We start from the raw sequence: 17,908 nt of genomic DNA on the forward strand, positions 1-17,908 counted from the left end.
GGGGGGGGGTGAACCAACGGAAAGGAAGACCTTTCTCTCTTCTCTCTTTCTCACCGTCTAACTCTGCCTGTCAAAATAAATAAATAAATAAAGTAGTCCTCACCACACATACCATTAGATACATTTCTAAAAAATAAAAAAATAAATAAATGCATAAAATATTTTCTAAAAATAAAGGAAAAAATATTTGGCAAAAATAATTTCATTGAATTTTCACTATAATTTTGTTAATTTATAAACATTGTATGTAAGTACATCTCACAATGAATAAATATCATAACATGAATTTCTAAAACATGATTTATGCAGAAATTATTATCTGGAATTTGAAAAACATTGTATGGACTGAAAATCCAACCAGAAATGAAAACTTTAGTAACACTGGCACATTTGGTGACATGTGGCAGGCATGCTTTAACAAGCTGCACTGTTTTTAAACAGGGTGTCAGAATTGTGCAGTACTGTGCAATTCACAAATGATAATCCAAGTCTAAAGTAAGGTGACTTTGACAATAATTTACATGTTGGAAAATCACAGAAAATGCATCAAAAATTCATTCTTATTAAATCACCACTCAACCAGAAATGAGAGATAATGCAATATAATTTGTTTATCTGTTATTTGGCAACTCTCAGGATTTAAATGATAAAGATGTCAATTTCTGCCATAATATATCATAAAATAAACAGGGGTGGGCATTTGGTGTAGTATGTAAAATGCCCCTTGTGATGCCTGCAGTCCACATTGGAGTCCCTGGGTTTGAGTTCTGGCTCCCCTTCTACTTCCAACTCCTGTCATTGCAGACCTTGCTAGGTATAGGTAATGGCTCAAGTAGCTGGGTCTCTGCCTTCTATGTAGGAGACCCAGACTGGGTTCCTTGGCCCCAGCTTCAGCCTGGCCAAGACCTGACCATTGCAGGTTCATGCAGGGCATGAATCAGATGACCAGCGAATGGGAGTTCTCTGTCTCTCTCTCTCTCTTCTACCCTCCCCCAAACAAATAAAAACAAACACACACTTTAAAAATTAAAGACTATATACATACTCCCTCTCTCAGACACATGGTACAACAGACTTTATCAATATTCTACCATTTTCCTCCTCCTTATTTCTATGAAGTAGATACATTTTGATCCCCATTTTACCAAGGGGAAAGAAATCTAAGGTTAGAAAAGCTGAGTCATGCAGTAAAATTGCTTTACTAGACTATTCATCCCCAGAGGCTGGGCTTTTACCTGCCAAGAAAATTAGAGAACAAAGGAAACAGAGAAAGAATATACTGTGCTTCCTCTAAACTACTGGAATTGAACAAAGTTTGAATTTTGAGTAAGGTGTGCTTTTCCCTTCTGATTTGGCTTTTGAAGAAATAGATGGCATCAGTTCATCCTAAAACCATTTAAATATATACTACTTAGCTATAAGAAATATCAACAAAGAAATGTTATGAATTAGCTCATAGAAAGAATCATTAGCATTCATCACAGGATACACAGAGTTTGATGATTAGTCAAACAAACCACAAGTAGCTGTAAGGAACAAGACTGGATTACATGCAGAAGTCTAAGACTCAACATAGTAAATGCAAATAGGAGATTTCTAAACTCCAGGGAATGCACTTCGCAGTAGCTGGCATCCCTATCAATCACTACAATGATGTGGAATGCGCTGCAAATTTAACTGCACTATGTTAAATCGTGACCTGGTTGTAAACAATGGGAAAATAATGAGCACTGTGAATTAGTAAGCCATATATACAAGCCTCACAGTCACAAAGAAAGATGAGACACTGAATATAAAGGCATTTCAAAAAGTTTGTGGAAAATGGAATTAAGTGATAAGTTTATGTCGATGGGATATTCCATGCACATGGAGGGTTTTGAAAAAGTTTGTGGAATATCCACTGCATGGATTTCAATATTTTTGCAACAAAATATACATCTTTTCATTCCATTCTCTCCTAGACCTGTTGAAGTACCCTTGTACAAGTACCTTGGCCATGGCAATAATTTTGCATTATTCATTACAAGCAAATCTCATCATTTTCTACCTTAAAGAGGTTCTCAATTTACTTGATTTGTATGTACTACTTCTTTCTTTAAGTTATTAGTAAAACTTAAACTCACTCTCTGCTTCTTTTATTTACTTCTATAATAATTAATCTCCATCTTCAAGAATATATAACTGCATTCAAATACTAAAATCTGAAACAGTTCTTAAGTTTGATGATCTGGATTTGATGGAAACAACTCCTTACTTTTAACAAAACTAAGACAAACCAAAAGGACAAAGGTATTGTTTCATAGCTACTATAAAACTGTATTAGCATAGGTGACCTATTTGGAAAAATTCAGTTATATAAGACATGAGAGGTGGGAAGAGAGGGGAGGTTGCATTGTTGCATAGTGGTTAGAGCTGCCAGCTGTGATGCAGGCCCCTGTTTGTGTCCCAGCTGCTCGGTTTCCCATGCAGCTCCCTGGTAATAGACTGGAAAAGCAGCAAAGATTGGACACCTGCCACCCACATGGGAGTCCCAGAAGAAGCATCTGGCTTCAGCCTAGTCCTGGCCATTGCAGCCATCTGGGGAGTGAACCAGTGGATGGAAGATCTCTCTCTCTCTCACTTTATCTCTGTAACTCTGACATTCAAATGAAGGGAGGGAGGGAAGAAAAATATAAGACTTCAAGATTGCAAAAGGGACAAAGTTACAGGCCTTCAAAAATATTTTCTGAACTTTTCTATATTAAAATTTGAAAATATATTCCTTCCTTTATTCTGTGTTAGTCCCATCATTCCATCTGCAAAGGTAAGGGGTAAATTCAAGAAATCAGCCAACAAAAAAATCACTGAGAAGCAAATGTCCCTTTACAAGATAATACAAAATAGCCTACATTAACTTTTTTCAAAGTATGTTGTTCAGATGAAATGGTCCCCAGAGCCATTTCCTAAGAAAGAGTGCAATGGTTAAATAACTTTGGTAAAAACACAGATTTCTTCATTTTATTTTTTTTAACTTTTATTTAGTAAACATAAATTTTCAAAGTACAGCTTATGGATTACAATGGCTTTTTCCCCCCATAACTTCCCTCCCACCCGCAACCCTCCCATCTACCGCTCCCTCTCCCATTCCATTCACGTCAAGTTTCATTTTCAATTATCTTTATATACAGAATATCAATTTAGTATATATTAAGTAAAGATTTCATCAGTTTGCACCCACACAGAACATAAAGTGTAAAATACTGTTTCAGTACTAGTTATAGCATTACTTCACACTGGACAACACATTAAGGACAGAGATCCTACATGAGGAGTAAGTACACAGTGACTCCTGTTGTTGACTTAACAATTTGACACTCTTGTTTATGGTGTCAGTAATCTCCCTAGGCTCTAGTCATGAGTTGCCAAGGCTATGGAAGCCTTTTGAGTTTGCCGACTTTGATCTTATTCCGACAAGGTCATAGTCAAAGTGGAAGTTCTCTCCTCCCTTCAGAGAAAGGTACCTCCTTCTTTGATGGCCCCGTTCTTTCCACTGGGATCTCAATCTCACTCGCAGAGATCTTTCACTTAGTTGTTTGTTTGTTTTTGCCAGAGTGTCTTGGCTTTCCATGCCTAAAATACTCTCATGGGCTTTTCAGCTGGATCCGAATGCCTTAAGGGCTGAGTCTGAGGCTAGAGTGCTGTTTAGGCCATCTGCCATTCTATGAGTCTGCTGTGTATCCCGCTTCCCATGTTGGGCCATTCTCTCCCTTTTTGATTCTATCAGTTAGTATAAGCAGACACTAGTCTTGTTTGTGTGATCCCTTTGACTCTTAGACCTATCATTATGATCAATTGTGAACTAAAATCAATCACTTGGACTAGTGAGATGGCATTGGTACATGCCACCTTGATGGGATTGTATTGGAATCAAGTCTGATTGAGCATGTCCCAAATTGTACATCTCCTCCCTCTCTTATTCCCACTCTTATATTTAACAGGGATCATTTTAGAGATTCACAGTATACAGTAACATATTAAAGTTCTGAAAAAGCCATCAAAACAAACTAACAAACTTATTTAACTGTTTTAATTCATCATCATATAAATGTATTAGATCAGTGCTTCTCAAAATATTGTTGGTAAAGATCTAATTTTCATTTAATATCCATTAAATCATGATTCTCTGATAAAACTATTAGATAAAGTGAATTTTCAAAATGAGGACATATAAGAGATGAGTCTACATTTTATTTAGTAGATGTGACAAATATCAAATAGCTCCCTGAAATCGGTATAAACCTTCCTAAACATTTAATGCATATTTTTAAAATTACTGATTTTCAATATTTTTAAAGATGTATTTATTTGAAAGGTAGAGTTACAGAGAGAGGGGTAGAGAGATAGGGAGAGATCCTCCATCTGTTCGAACACTTCTTAAATGGTCAAAAGCCAGGAGCCAGGAGTTTACTCCAGGTCTCCCATGTGAGTGCACGGACCCAAGCACTTAGGTCATCCTCCACTGCTATTGCCCAGTATATTAGCAAGGAGCGGTGTTGGAAGTGGACCTGCCAGGACTTGAATCAGTGTTTATAAGGGATGCTAGCACTAAAGGCAGCAGCTTAACCCACTATGCCACAACGCTGGACCCAACATTTAACATCTTCACTTATTGTATGACAAGCCAGTAATAATTATGATTGACCCTGGTCCCTGCTCTCTGGCTCACATCCTGAGTAATATTATATTGAATCACAGAACAGTAACATTCTGTAATACCCACAAACTCCAGGAGGATACCTTTTGGAAAATGCAGATGTAGACACAATAGTGTCAAAATCTAATTCCAAATAAATTCTGATCCAGTCTACTTATGCGTTATGGAAAGTTCCAGTGGAATTAAAATAAATCCCAACTGAATTTAAGTATAACATCAATCTCTTTTTTTGTTTGTTTGTTTGTTTGTTTGTTTTTTTCAGGTAAGGCAAGTTGTCAAGTAGAAAATGTGAAGACACTTACTTCAAGGTCTCAAGTGACATCTGTAAATTATAATTGCGTTCCTGTTCAGGCAACTTGGAGAACTCCACCAGACACGGGTGTTGTCTCTTATTGTCATCTCTAACCTGAAACAAGACAGCAAATTGGCATTTAATAGTCTCCCATGTCAGACACTAACAATGCTAAGTCAACCTTGTGGTCAAACATGGAGGTAGGAAGGTAGAGGTAGAAAATCAGAGGGAAAACCCAGATCATAGCCCCAGTAGAGCTGCTCCTGTGACTTCCAGCACAGCTGACAGTGGAGGTCAGTGGGAAAGGCTGTCACTCTCTGTGTTCCCTGTTGGCATCTATTTGGCACTGCCTCAGCTTCCTTAGCCTTCTGCCATGGACAACAACATGTTGGCTCACTTAGCTCCTTCCAGCATTCATGCAAATCTCACTTCCTCAATGAGGTTCACACTACCTTCTTAATATGCTAGTCTCCCCACCCTCCCTTTTTTTGCCCCTAATCCTTACCACCTTCTCACAGACTGTCATTTTTATGTGATTATTTTTTTATGTGATTATTGTCTTCCACCTCTAACTAGATGGTAAGTTCAAAGAAGCAAGGATTTCGGTTTCTTTTGTATTTTGTTGTTTTTGGTTCTGTTTCTTACATACTCCAAACACCTACAACATGTGTGGCAAGTCATGGACATTCACTAAGTGTTTTATGAACTGAAATGAGTTTTGTATAAAAAGCTATGGTAACATTTTAGTATTAATTTGTATTCATTTTTGTTTTGTGCCAAACTAATTAAAGACATTAATGACATGAGTGACTGATACAAACGCATCCTCTATGAGTTACCTCTTGCTGTCACAAATCATTCCACTATTTTAACAAAGTCAGTTAGCATAAATCAAATATTTTTCCACATTAGCCCTTCAAAGTATATAAAATTGTCCAAAAGTATCTAGAGTAGATTGGTTACAAAACCTCCTAGAGATACAAAACTCCACGGATGCTCATGTCTCTAGTAGAAAATGATGTGGAGATTGCATATAGCCTTTGTAAACCCTCCCATACACTCTAATCATTTCTGTATTATAATTCCAAACACAATGTCACTGCTATGTAGATTGTCATTGCGCTGTATTTTTAGGGAATACAGATGAGAAAAAAGAACTCTGTCCATCTTTTTTTTTTTATTTTATTTTTTTTGACAGGCAGAGTGGACAGTGAGAGAGAGAGACAGAGAGAAAGGTCTTCCTTTGCCGTTGGTTCACCCTCCAATGGCCGCCGCGGCCGGCACACTGTGGCCGGCGCACCGCGCTGATCCGATGGCAGGAGCCAGGTGCTTCTCTTGGTCTCCCATGGGGTGCAGGGCCCAAGCAGTTGAGCCATCCTCCACTGCGCTCCCGGGCCACAGCAGAGAGCTGGCCTGGAAGAGGGGCAACCGGGACAGAATCTGGTGCCCCGACCGGAACTAGAACCCGGTATGTCGGCACCGCAAGGCGGAGGATTAGCCTATTGAACTGCGGCGCCGGCCTGTCCATCCTCTTTACAAATGCATTTTGTTTTGAATATTTTTGATGGGCAGTTGGCTGAATTTGTAGATGCAGAACCCACAAATATGGAAGGCTAAACGCATCAGCAACCACACTAACCTACGTTCAAGATTTTAGGAGTAAATTAATGAGAAAGATGTTCTCTGTCCTTGAATTTGTAGTTACATTTTTAATCTTCTTGGAGGCCTAAATTACATAGGCATTGCTTCCACAGTCACATCTACATGAAGGCATATGCTGCTGCAAAACAAATGACTCCATGGGAATAATTACCAGGTTCTATAACAGCCACAAGAAGTATGCGGACATGAGTGAGAATCCTAAAAATATCCTATTTATCCCTTTCTTTCTGGCAAACTTAACTAACATAATTTAAACAAAACTATGTGTTACAAAGATTTATTTAAATGTATAACTATACAAATGAAAAAGAGTTACAAAATTTAACTCTAAATTCTAAATCTCTAACCCTGAATTCTAAACTTAAAAGTGAATGCATTTTCTCCTCATTTATGTATCTCTACCTCTCCTGTATTCCCTGTACCATAGTGGGGGGAAAAAAACTATCAGCACGATCCTCAAAAAGCACCAAACTAAAGCCAGAAATCTGTTTGATTTCCTTTCCTCTTCTACCATATCCCATACTTGTGTCGCTCCCCCTCTTCGTGGAGGAACGACACTAAACCCTGCCTAGGCTTCATATCCGAGTCACGGCACCATTATGTCGCTCCCCCTCTTCATGGAGGAACGACACAGGACCCTGTGCTGTTCTTTCATCTGCTCGGCCCTCCCCGGGTTTGCTGCTGGTTCTTCCCGGGGTGGCTACTGTCCCTTCCACCTCCGTGGAAGGGCGGTTCCCCCTGCCACATTCCCCACTTCCGCAGGGGAGCGGCACACCGCCGGCCGGCTCTCTCGGGGGCTGCACAGGTGTTCCCCTTAGATGTTCCTGGTGCATGCCGTCTCTCTCCTCCTATATAGTCCTCTTCCACCAATCCCAACTCGGCTGCCCGCACGCCGAGTACGCTGCTCTCCTCCAATCAGGAGCAAGTCCTACAGTTTATTGGCTGAACTGGAGGCAGCTGTGTAGAAGCTGTTTTCTTCTCTCCCAGCGCCATATTGTGGGAGAGCAGATGCATAGAATAAGTCTTAATTCCAGTAACTTAGTCTAGTCCGAGTTGCTCCCCACAACTTGAAGGTAGAAATATTTTCTGTAATGGTGTCTCTCCATCTGCACTGTTAGGCACAGAGCTGCAAAACTTAAGACCTCCTGGGCCAGCAAGTAAATGTAGCAAGTAAAGCTGTAGCAAGTAAAGCTGCCGCCTGAAATGCCAGCATTCCATATGGACCAGTTCCTGTTTCCGCTGTTCCACTTCTGATCTATCCCCCTGCTAATGGCCCAAATGTTTGGGCCCCTGCCACTCACCTGCTTGAGGCTCTAGGCTCCTGGCTTTGGGCTGGCTCAGCCCTGGCCATTGTGGCCATCTGGGGAGTGAACAAGTGGTTTAAAGATCTCTGTCTATCCCTCTCCCTATACAACTCTGACTTTAAAATAAACAAACAAATCTTAAAACATAAGAATCTCATGACTTCTTACCTGTGGCACCTGCACCCCCTCCCTACCTTGCCCCTGCCTCAGGCTCACTGCTCTTCCATACAACCTAATTCATACACAGAAACATATCACCTCCCTCCTAAACAGCATTCCTGCCTATGTGGCCACATACTCACCTCTATGCCCTTGCACCACAGCACCTTTTTTTCAGTCCTCATGCAAGGCTCTGCTAAGCAAGTCCTGTTCTTCCACCTCTGCTGATTCTTTTGCCTGTCTTATGGTCCTGCTCTCTGATTGGGAGCCACCTTGAACTCATCCCTCATACATCAGACCTAGTATTTACCCTCTCCTGAGTAGTAGTACTGAAAAAAGGTGCTGTGGTGCAGGGGCGTAGAGGTGAGTATGCGGCCACATAGGCAGGAGCCAGGTGCTTCCTCCTGGTCTCCCATGTGGGTGCAGGCACCCTAGCACTTGGGCCATCCTCCACTGCCTTCCCAGCCCACAGCGGAGAGCTGGACTGGAAGAGGAGCAGCCGGGACTAGAACCTGGCGCCAACATGGGATGCCGGTGCCACAGGCGGAGGATTAGCCAAGTGAGCCATGGCGCTGGCCCCTCCATTAACTTTTTAAAATACACTTATATATACCAAAGAAACCATAACTTATTTGAAAAACAACAAACATGCTAGACAGCTAATAGTAAATTACTCCAGAGAAAAATGCACTGGAATACTTTAAAACTTTATTTCAAAATCAGTGCCAGTGCTGTGGCATAGTCAGTTAAGCTGCTATCTACAGCACCTATATGGGTTACTGGTTCAAGTTCCAGCTGCTCCACTTCTGTTCCAACTTCCTGCTAACGTACCTAGAGAGCAGCAGAAGATGGCTCAAGTGCTCAGGCCCCGGCACAAGATGAAGCTCCTAGCTCCTGGCTTTGGTCTGGCCCAGCCCTAGCCATTGTAGCCATTTGGGGAGTGAACCAGATGGAAGATCGCTCTCAATCTTCCTCTCTCTCTGACTTTCAAATAAACAAATTTTCAAGAAAAATGCTGACAAATTCATGAAATTAACTAGGAACATACCCTAGTGTTGGCGAATGGAGACCATACAGTCAATGATTGTTAGCTACTCATCTAAAAGGAATTCTAGGGAAATCCTCAAAAAGCAGCAGGATGCAAGTCATATATTAAGTGAAGAATGATGTGAAATCTCCTCACTAGTCACTTTGCGACCCTCCCCAGTTTCTGACCTGCTGATATCGGAATCTGGAGCTGTGCTTGCCCAGAGGGGCCTTGAGAAAACAACGGCTTCATTTCATCAGCAAATATTTATTAAGCACTTTCCTTGCACTAGAAAAGGTGCAGGTGCCACAAGCAGGCCCAGGGCTCAGCCTCTCCCCTGGAGGAACATACAGGCCATTGTTGCTTCAATTCTCAGACTACACAAAGGACACCTTCAGGCCACTGTAGCCTGGACAGCCTGGGGGTTCTGTATTCTCTGTATTCTCTTTCAGTATCTGGAAACTCAGAGTTTTTTTTTTTTTAATTTATTCATTTATTTATTTGAAAGGTATAGTTACAGAGAGGGAGAGGCAGAAGCAAAGACAGAGAAGGCGTCTATCTGCTGGCTCACTCTCCAAATGGTTACAACATCCAGGACTGGGCCAGACTGAAGCCAGGAGCTTCTTCCGGGTCCCCAGCATGGGTGCAGGGGCCCAGGCACTTGGACCATCTTCTGCTGTTTTCCCAGGTGTATTAGCAGGGAGCTGGATTGGAAGTCAAGCAGCAGGGACTCAAATCAGCACCCATTTGGGATGCTAGGGCTGAAGGTGGCAGCTTTACCCAATATGCCACAGCCCCGGACCCTTGGAGTTCTCTGAACATAGCAGGGATAGAATATACGATATTAGACTGAGCTGAATTTAACCGGAGGAATAGATAATAATGACACCTCATACGTTTCCCAGACTTTAAAGAAGAAACAAAACAGATTTTTCTGCAAGACCTAATCATTTAGGTGATTCTTAGGTGTTTGTAGTGGAGATCATCTTAATTGAGCACAATACAAGTAAAACAGTTGGTGTTACAATATGGGGTTTGGTGGTTGGTTGATTGTTTTCTTACATACATTTTTTAAATCTTCTTAGCATCATTTTTCTTTTCTCATCTTAAAACACGTGATTAATTTTGTCTATAATTTTTCTGGCAATGGACTATGTACACATTCACACATCTTTCCTCCTCCTAATTTTCATTGAGATGTTAGTCTTATTTAGCACATATACATGCCCTCAACTTTTAAGAGTCAAAGGATGCAGCATAAAACTACATCAGTACTAAGCTCTTGCTGATGTGACAAACGTCTAACCATTATTTAGTTAATGAAAGGAACCTCTTTTCTGGCTATGCGTCAGCAAGTTTATAGACTGCAAGAGTGCTGAACCACAAGCCTGAAAATCCAGTCCTTGGCTGCTACTTACCAGCCACTGACTTTGCCTAGGCACAAACTCCAGCTCCCAGTACCAGAAAAACTGAAATAACAACACATAACCCAGTGTGCTGAAATCATAATGAAACCTACTAATCAGGATGTGAGCATGTATATGAGAATGCAAAGTACTATCCATCACTGTTTAAAATTACATCTCATATTAGTGCATTTGTTGCAATTAATGAACCACACCCAGCTTCCTCTATACATTTTTGTCCAAATTTCCTCTCTCCCACCCACTCCTCCCAGCTTCTAGTAATCAATATTCTGTGTTCAGGTTGAGTTTTTTTTAAGGCTCCACATATGAGGGGAAACATTTAACACTTGTTTTTCTGTGTCTGACTTCATTTAACACGATTTTCTCTAGTCCCATCAGTTTTGGTGCAAATGACAGGATTTTATTCTGTTTTAAGGCTGAATAGTATTCCACTCTCTGCATGTGTATCAAATTCAAGCAGTGTGGATTATCATGTGGTTTTACTACAAATATGAATAATAAATGTTCTTTATTCAGAGCTCAATGCAATAACCTACAACTTGGGTGAATACATTAATTTCTATATTCAATCAGGTATAAGAAAGTTATCACAGCTTCTAGGGATACTTAGAATAATAATATTACAGAAATAAAAACATTACCATTGTCCTGCCTAAAATGAGTATATGATGTAGCCAGAATATATAGACTGCTGTTTTTTCTATGTAAGTTTTATTGACAAATTGTCAACTAAAATATTTAGCAATTAATCACTGGAAAACTTATTATTTCTCAGCCTGTCTTCTATCAGTGAAACTGTGAACTTTTGCTCAGAGGTCTGCTGCTGCTACATACGATTAAGACTAACAGAATTACAGAGAAAAGTAACCTGACTTGCTTCTTTTCACTTAGACTTCACTTGTAGTTTCACTGATTTATTGTAAAAATTAGCTTGTAAATCAATGTCTACGTTAACCATGATTTAAAAATGCAACTTTCAGCCTAAAGACTGATACCTCTTCAATTGTCTAGGCAACTAAGCCATCCTTCAATGGCTCAGCCAATAATGTCAGTCACTCTAGTGAAGAAAAGCTGCATAAAAACTAATGTGTAGAGAAGAAAAATCAATCTGACTGATTGATGTCACCGTAACAAGATGAGGAAGAGAAATTTATGTTTTCAGGAAGATGTATTAACAGAATCTGGAAACAAATTTCAAAACTATGTACCGGACCATACTGCCAGCCGAGCTCAATTTTATTCATAACCCAAAGTTCATGGATATTCTCTGCAAGTTTTTCTCTTATCCTTTCTAGGTGAGGAGGCAACACAATCTAAAATTTAAAAACAGAAAAAGAAAACACACATCAGAAACAAATGCAATATATGTGGCACCAACTATCTTCACTATGAATCCAAATAAACTAAAAACTATCTCATAAACCACTGAAATAGAATAATATAATCATTTCATGACATTTTATAGATAATTTTGGCACTTTTTTGACAACTTAAGTTTCCAAGTAAATGCTTTAACAAAGTCAATGGAGTGTTACTAAGGACAAGTGGAAAATGTTGAAGGATATAGGACAATTAGCAAAGTGTGCATCATTTAAAAAGAGAAATCACTTCAGAGATTCTTACACACCCTGGCCAGTATCCATAGGGCAGGATTGAGGCATTTCAGCGTCTAATTATGATCCCTTGGCTCTTGGAGCCTGTAAATGTCTGATTGAAGGATTTATGTTTTTCCTTACCTGTACCGTTACTTTTAGTGACTTCAAAATATAAGCCACAAAGACACTAATCTTTATATATTAGCATTAAAAGGAAGGGACACAAAATGGTTTACAAGGTGCAGAGCTGGTTGTTTATATCTTGAGACAACAAGTAGTCCCTCAACAAACAGTGCAGGCAAACAAATATGAAGTCTGCTGATGAGGTAGCATTTCCATGGGGAGCAGGCTGTCACGACTTACGTTCCCAGGAACAGTAGAGGTTATCTTAATGGTAGGTAATCCTCCATGTGCTACCACTGCATAAGCCAATTGCTGATTTCTATCTTACCAATGTTTCCTACTGAACTGAAGTACCACTATTCAGGCCTTGCCATCTTTCATCAATGACCAATACAACCTGAATGTTAGCCATCAATAATGCTTACATGTTTATTTTAACTATGTAATATAAACAGGCAACACAAAGAAACAAGCAGTATGAGCTAAATAACTGATTGTTAAACAACTGAAGGTTTTATAGCCTGGTAGCTTCAGACTATAGAAATAAGCCTCGGATTTTTGAAAACTGATAAATATCTAAGCAACTTCATTGAAGTTGTTTCACCATCAAAATATAAAAATGTTCAACTTATTGACAACCCCAGGATTCCATTAAATAAAATTTTAAGGACAATCAGAATAGTGTTTTCAAAACTTCAGGTTGTACACGTTTGTGCATTACATGACCAACTTACTGGGTTGGGACAAGTCCTTTTAAAAAAGTAGAATAGGGGACGGCGCCGCAGCTCACTAGGCTAATCCTCTGCCTTGCGGCGCTGGCACACCGGGTTCTAGTTCCAGTCGGGGCACCAGATTCTATCCCGGTTGCCCCTCTTCCAGGCCAGCTCTCCGCTGTGGCCAGGAAGTGCAGTGGAGGATGGCCCAAGTGCTTGGGCCCTGTACCCGCATGGGAGACCAGGAGAAGCACCTGGCTCCTGCCATCTGATCAGCGCAATATGCCGGCCGCAGTGCGCCGGCTGTAGCGCGCCGGCCACGGCGGCCATTGGAGGGTGAACCAATGGCAAAGGAAGACCTTTCTCTCTGTCTCTCTCTCTCACTGCCCACTCTGCCTGTCCAAAAAAAAAAAAAAAAAAAAAAAGAATAGTACAAAAAACAGACAATGAACATAGTAAAAGTAAGGATCATTTTATAAGACTCGTTTCAACTTTCAATCACACACATAATTATATTGCTGCAAAATGCATCTCTGGGGTTGCAGTTCAAGTCTGAAACCCTGTCTGTTAGAATGGGTACAAAACGAATAGGTGCCCTGAGCACCAATTTCTGTACCTGGCTGGTATCCACAGGGATTGGCGTGAAGGCGGCTTGTGTTAAAGAAACTGTGGGGCCAAGCAAGTCTCGTGTGTAAGTTCTTTCTTGCTTGTATTCTCGGCTGTGTTCCACTTTCAACTTTTCTTTTGGCAGAACAGCTTCATAACAAGGAGCATAGCCAGGTGGAGGAAGAAACTTGAACTCTCCATGTCGCCCCCCGAGCAGAAAGCGCACCCTGAGAAGGATGTATGTCAGAGTCAATAATATAACTGGTGACCATAAAGGTTTTCTAACTAATAAAGCCATCAGAAAACATCATTAGTACAAAATCAGCTTTATCAGAAGCCACATTTCCCCCCCCCTAAGTACTACTATAATAGCATCACCTTAAAATTTATGAACCTCTAACTATAAAATATAAAATATGAGGGCATGATATCAATCAAAAGAGAAAATCTGATTGAATTAAGTTCATGGATGAGTGAAGGTTTGTCCTTCACTGGAAAGGCAATGAAAAGCAAATGCATCCAATTTCTAGGAGAATGAAGTGCATATCCCAAGAAACTGGTGATTTAATGTACTAATGTGCCCAAGAAATCATCAAATAAAGAGCATATCTGTTCCAACCTATACTGTAGACTACATGTGAGGAAAAAACACTTTGCAGTGCTCAATTTCCTAATAAAATTCCTTAAAGCAGATTCAGATGTCACTTCCATTTGATAACTAAGGCCAAGGAACCTTACTTCTTACTGTTTACCAATTTCATCAGCAACAAAATATGGACATACTAAAATGTTTTATACATCACATTATTTAATTAAAATATGTTGATCTTAGTTCTACTACACAACACTCTTACTTGAATATCTTGGGACTCTAAGCTTATAAGAAAAAACTCAAATTTGGCTGGCACCGTGGCTCACTAGGCTAATCCTTCACCTTGCGGCGCCGGCACACCGGGTTCTAGTTCCGGTTGGGGCACCAGATTCTGTCCCGGTTGCCCCTCTTCCAGGCCAGCTCTCTGCTGTGGCCAGGGAGTGCAGTGGAGGATGGTCCAAGTGCTTGGGCCCTGCACCCCATGGGAGACCAGGATGAGTACCTGGCTCCTGCCATTGGATCAGCGCAGTGCGCCGGCTGCGGCGGCCATTGGAGGGTGAACCAACGGCAAAAGGAAGACCTTTCTCTCTGTCTCTCTCTCTCACTGCCCACTCTGCCTGTCAAAAAAAAAAAAAAAAAGAAAGAAAGAAAGAAAAAACTCAAATTTATCATTTCCTTGTAATTCTTTATCTAATGAATATTTCAGATGCAGGCCAAATATAATTAAGTAAAATAAAATAAAGAGCAAAGAATAAAAAATGAGAAAAAACTAACTCTTGATAACATCCTAGAAGCTGGTAGAAAAAAAGATATTTTGTATAAATACACCAGAAAATGTAATAGTACATAGAGAGTTACCATTTCATTATTACTCTGTCCCTTCTTCAGTAGGGTGTTTTTGTAACTATGGATTATTACTGTAAATACTCTTTTTTAACAAAAATAATAGTGAGAATAAACAAATAATCAGCAGGAATAAAGCAGTCATTGGACCCATTCAACAAAGAGGACGTTTTGTTTCTCTAGAAATGAGAGAGTCTGGAGTTGGGAAGAGAACTATGGTGGGAAAAAAAAAACAGGAAACGTAATGAAAATAAGGGATTTTAAAACAACAATACTGTTCATTTCATCTTATTCAATATATAAAAAAGATGAACTTGAACAACAGAGCTAAGTACTTCAAAACCTGTGTCTTAGGGAATGTTGGAGACTGCCCACATCCAGTGAGTGGAGTGTGGGGACAGAGCCCTCCTGTGGGTGAGCCATAACTCTTCCTTCAAAGGGAGGCAAGATGTCCTGTGGACAGACCCCCAGGAGGGAGAACCCAAAGCTAGAGAAGTGGGGAGACTGCAGCACAGTCTTCTGTGGAAGTGGAAGTGAGAAGGGGAACGAGCCAGAAAACAAACATACTAACTTGATTCCTGCAGAGAAACTAACAACTGGAAAGAAGAGACCATCGATGTTGAAATTCTCAAACATTCCTTGAACGGGTTGTCCATTAATTCGGAATGAGATGCTTGGGGCGCTTAGATCTAAACAGCAACTGATGACATCATCAGTTCTCAACAGATGTTGGTTTGGTGAGCTAACAGTACGTGCAATGCAACCTGGTGGGGGGAAAACATTAAGAAAGGTAAAATATCTTTTATCTCAGAGAATCATATTCAGAGCCAACATTAAAAATATGAATAGGTAGTGACAAATTAATGCACAACACTAGAATGGAATGAATTTTAAATGCAAATTAATGTGACACATTAAACTTTCCATTTGGGGCCAGCTCTGTGGTATAGTGGGTAAAGTCACCACCTGTAGTGCCAGCATCCCATATGGGTACCGGTTCAAGCCTTGGCTGCTCCACTTCCAATCCAGCTTTCTGCTATGGCCTGGGAAAGCAGGGAAAGGTGGCCCAAGTCCTTGGGACCCTGCACCCACATGGGAGACCCAGAGGAAGCTCCTGACTCCTGGCTTCAGATCGGCACAGCTCCAGCCATTGTGGCCAACTGGGGAGTGAACCAGTGGATCGAAGACTTCTCTTTCTCTGCCTCTCCTTCTCTCTCTTTGTAGCTCTTTCAAATAAATAAATGAATCTTTGAAAAAAACACTTTCCATATAAAAATGTCTTTTTTTCAAGAGTCAGGCTGCCATTTGGTTAGAAAATAGACCTACTGATATATAGAAATGTCTGACTATAGTTGGATAGTATTTGAGGCAGAAATCATCTGTATTATATTATATGAAAGATAATATAATGATGTCTGATAAAAATCTCCAGGAAAACATCTGTATAAATAAAAGCGGGATAGAGGAGTATGGTAGAAAAATAAAGGAAACTATGAAAACAAAGGACTTTTAAAAAAATAATACTGTTCATTTTATCTTATTCAATCAATAAAAAGATGAACTTGAGTAACAGAACTAATAGTTCAAAACATTGAATAGGTAACTTAATACCTAGAAGTGTGATCATCAGTAAATTACTTAACCCCTCTGATCTTTGACTTCTTATGGAATTGCTATGATGATTAAATTAATGGCTTACAAGTTACTTAGTCTCACACACAACTAGTACTTCATGCCTGCCCCGTTTTCAAATACTATGTCCTTCTTGTTTTCTAAAATCAAAATGAAAATGTATTTCCATAGTGAAAGCTGAATACAGGATTCTTCATTCCTGTAGTGCATTGTTTATTGTAAGACAACTATATGCCAATTGGTTTGCTTTTCTTTTACAATTGAGCTTTTTTCATAAAAGATTTTTGCTTGGTTTCTTAACTGTTTTTAACATTTTTATTAACATAAAGAGAACATAGTGCATGTATTTCATAAGTACAGTTCTAATATGAAAACCATACTTCCATTCCTTTTCCTTCCCTCCCTCAATTTCCCTCCTTTATTCTTTTCTTTTTTTCTTTCATTTTTGCAGATGTACAGCATGAGATACTCTGAGGCATGACAATGATATTTGATAAATGCCATTTCTTGCCCTGAACAAGCTATCTTCTAAGCTTGTTCTTGTTTTAGATCAGAACTTTTTATTAATTAGTCTCAAGGGTGTCTGTTTCTCACAGCATGCTGGAAGAAAGTATGGTTCTCAGAAACACCTGCTGACAAATACAAGCATACTCCTCAGAGCAAACAGGAAATAGACTTCATGATATGTGATTGGTGTTTTTTATAACACATCATATTTGAAATGCTACTAATAGAGAATTATGTACATTTTTAAATGCAGATACTTTTATTTTATAAAAATTCAAAACTGCAAGCAATAAAATAACTAGCAAATTGTTCTCCTAGAATTCCCTGAATAAAATAAAGGAAGCTTAAAAAATCATACAAAAATAACACAACTCACAAAGGTCTACTTACTTGTTTGTACCAAGACCAAGAAACAACAGAGAAAGAGGACTATAGACCAATATCCCTCATGAACATAGATGCAAAAATCCTCAACAAAATAGTAGTTAATCAATCCAAGAACACATAAGAAAGATCACTCACTCAGACCAAGTAGGATTTATCCCAGGTATTCAGGGATATTTCAACAATCGCAAACCAATAAATGTAAAACAGCACATTAACAAACTGAAGAACAAAAACCATACAATTATTTCAATAGATGAAAATAAAGCTTTTGATAAAATACAACATGCTTTCGCAACGAAAACCTTAAGCAAACTGAGTATAGAAGGAACATTTGTCAATACAATCA

At 39.6% G+C, this 17,908-nt stretch overlaps 1 protein-coding gene across 8 annotated transcripts in view; it reads right to left on the reverse strand.

Annotated features, from left to right (window-relative positions):
- The window catches only part of RYR2 (ryanodine receptor 2), a 772,754-nt gene that overhangs the window by 303,705 nt on the left and 451,141 nt on the right, over positions 1 to 17,908 (reverse strand). For all 8 annotated transcript variants that reach the window (NM_001082757.1, XM_089311247.1, XM_089311246.1 and 5 more), the window contains 4 exon segments: positions 4,996 to 5,099; positions 11,773 to 11,877; positions 13,612 to 13,828; positions 15,608 to 15,800. In NM_001082757.1, coding sequence (NP_001076226.1) covers positions 4,996 to 5,099; positions 11,773 to 11,877; positions 13,612 to 13,828; positions 15,608 to 15,800 — 619 coding nt within the window.

This window comes from Oryctolagus cuniculus, chromosome 13, assembly GCF_051225735.1.
Source record: "Oryctolagus cuniculus isolate XC-2025 breed Fujian yellow rabbit chromosome 13, ASM5122573v1, whole genome shotgun sequence".
Lineage (NCBI taxonomy): Eukaryota > Metazoa > Chordata > Mammalia > Lagomorpha > Leporidae > Oryctolagus > Oryctolagus cuniculus.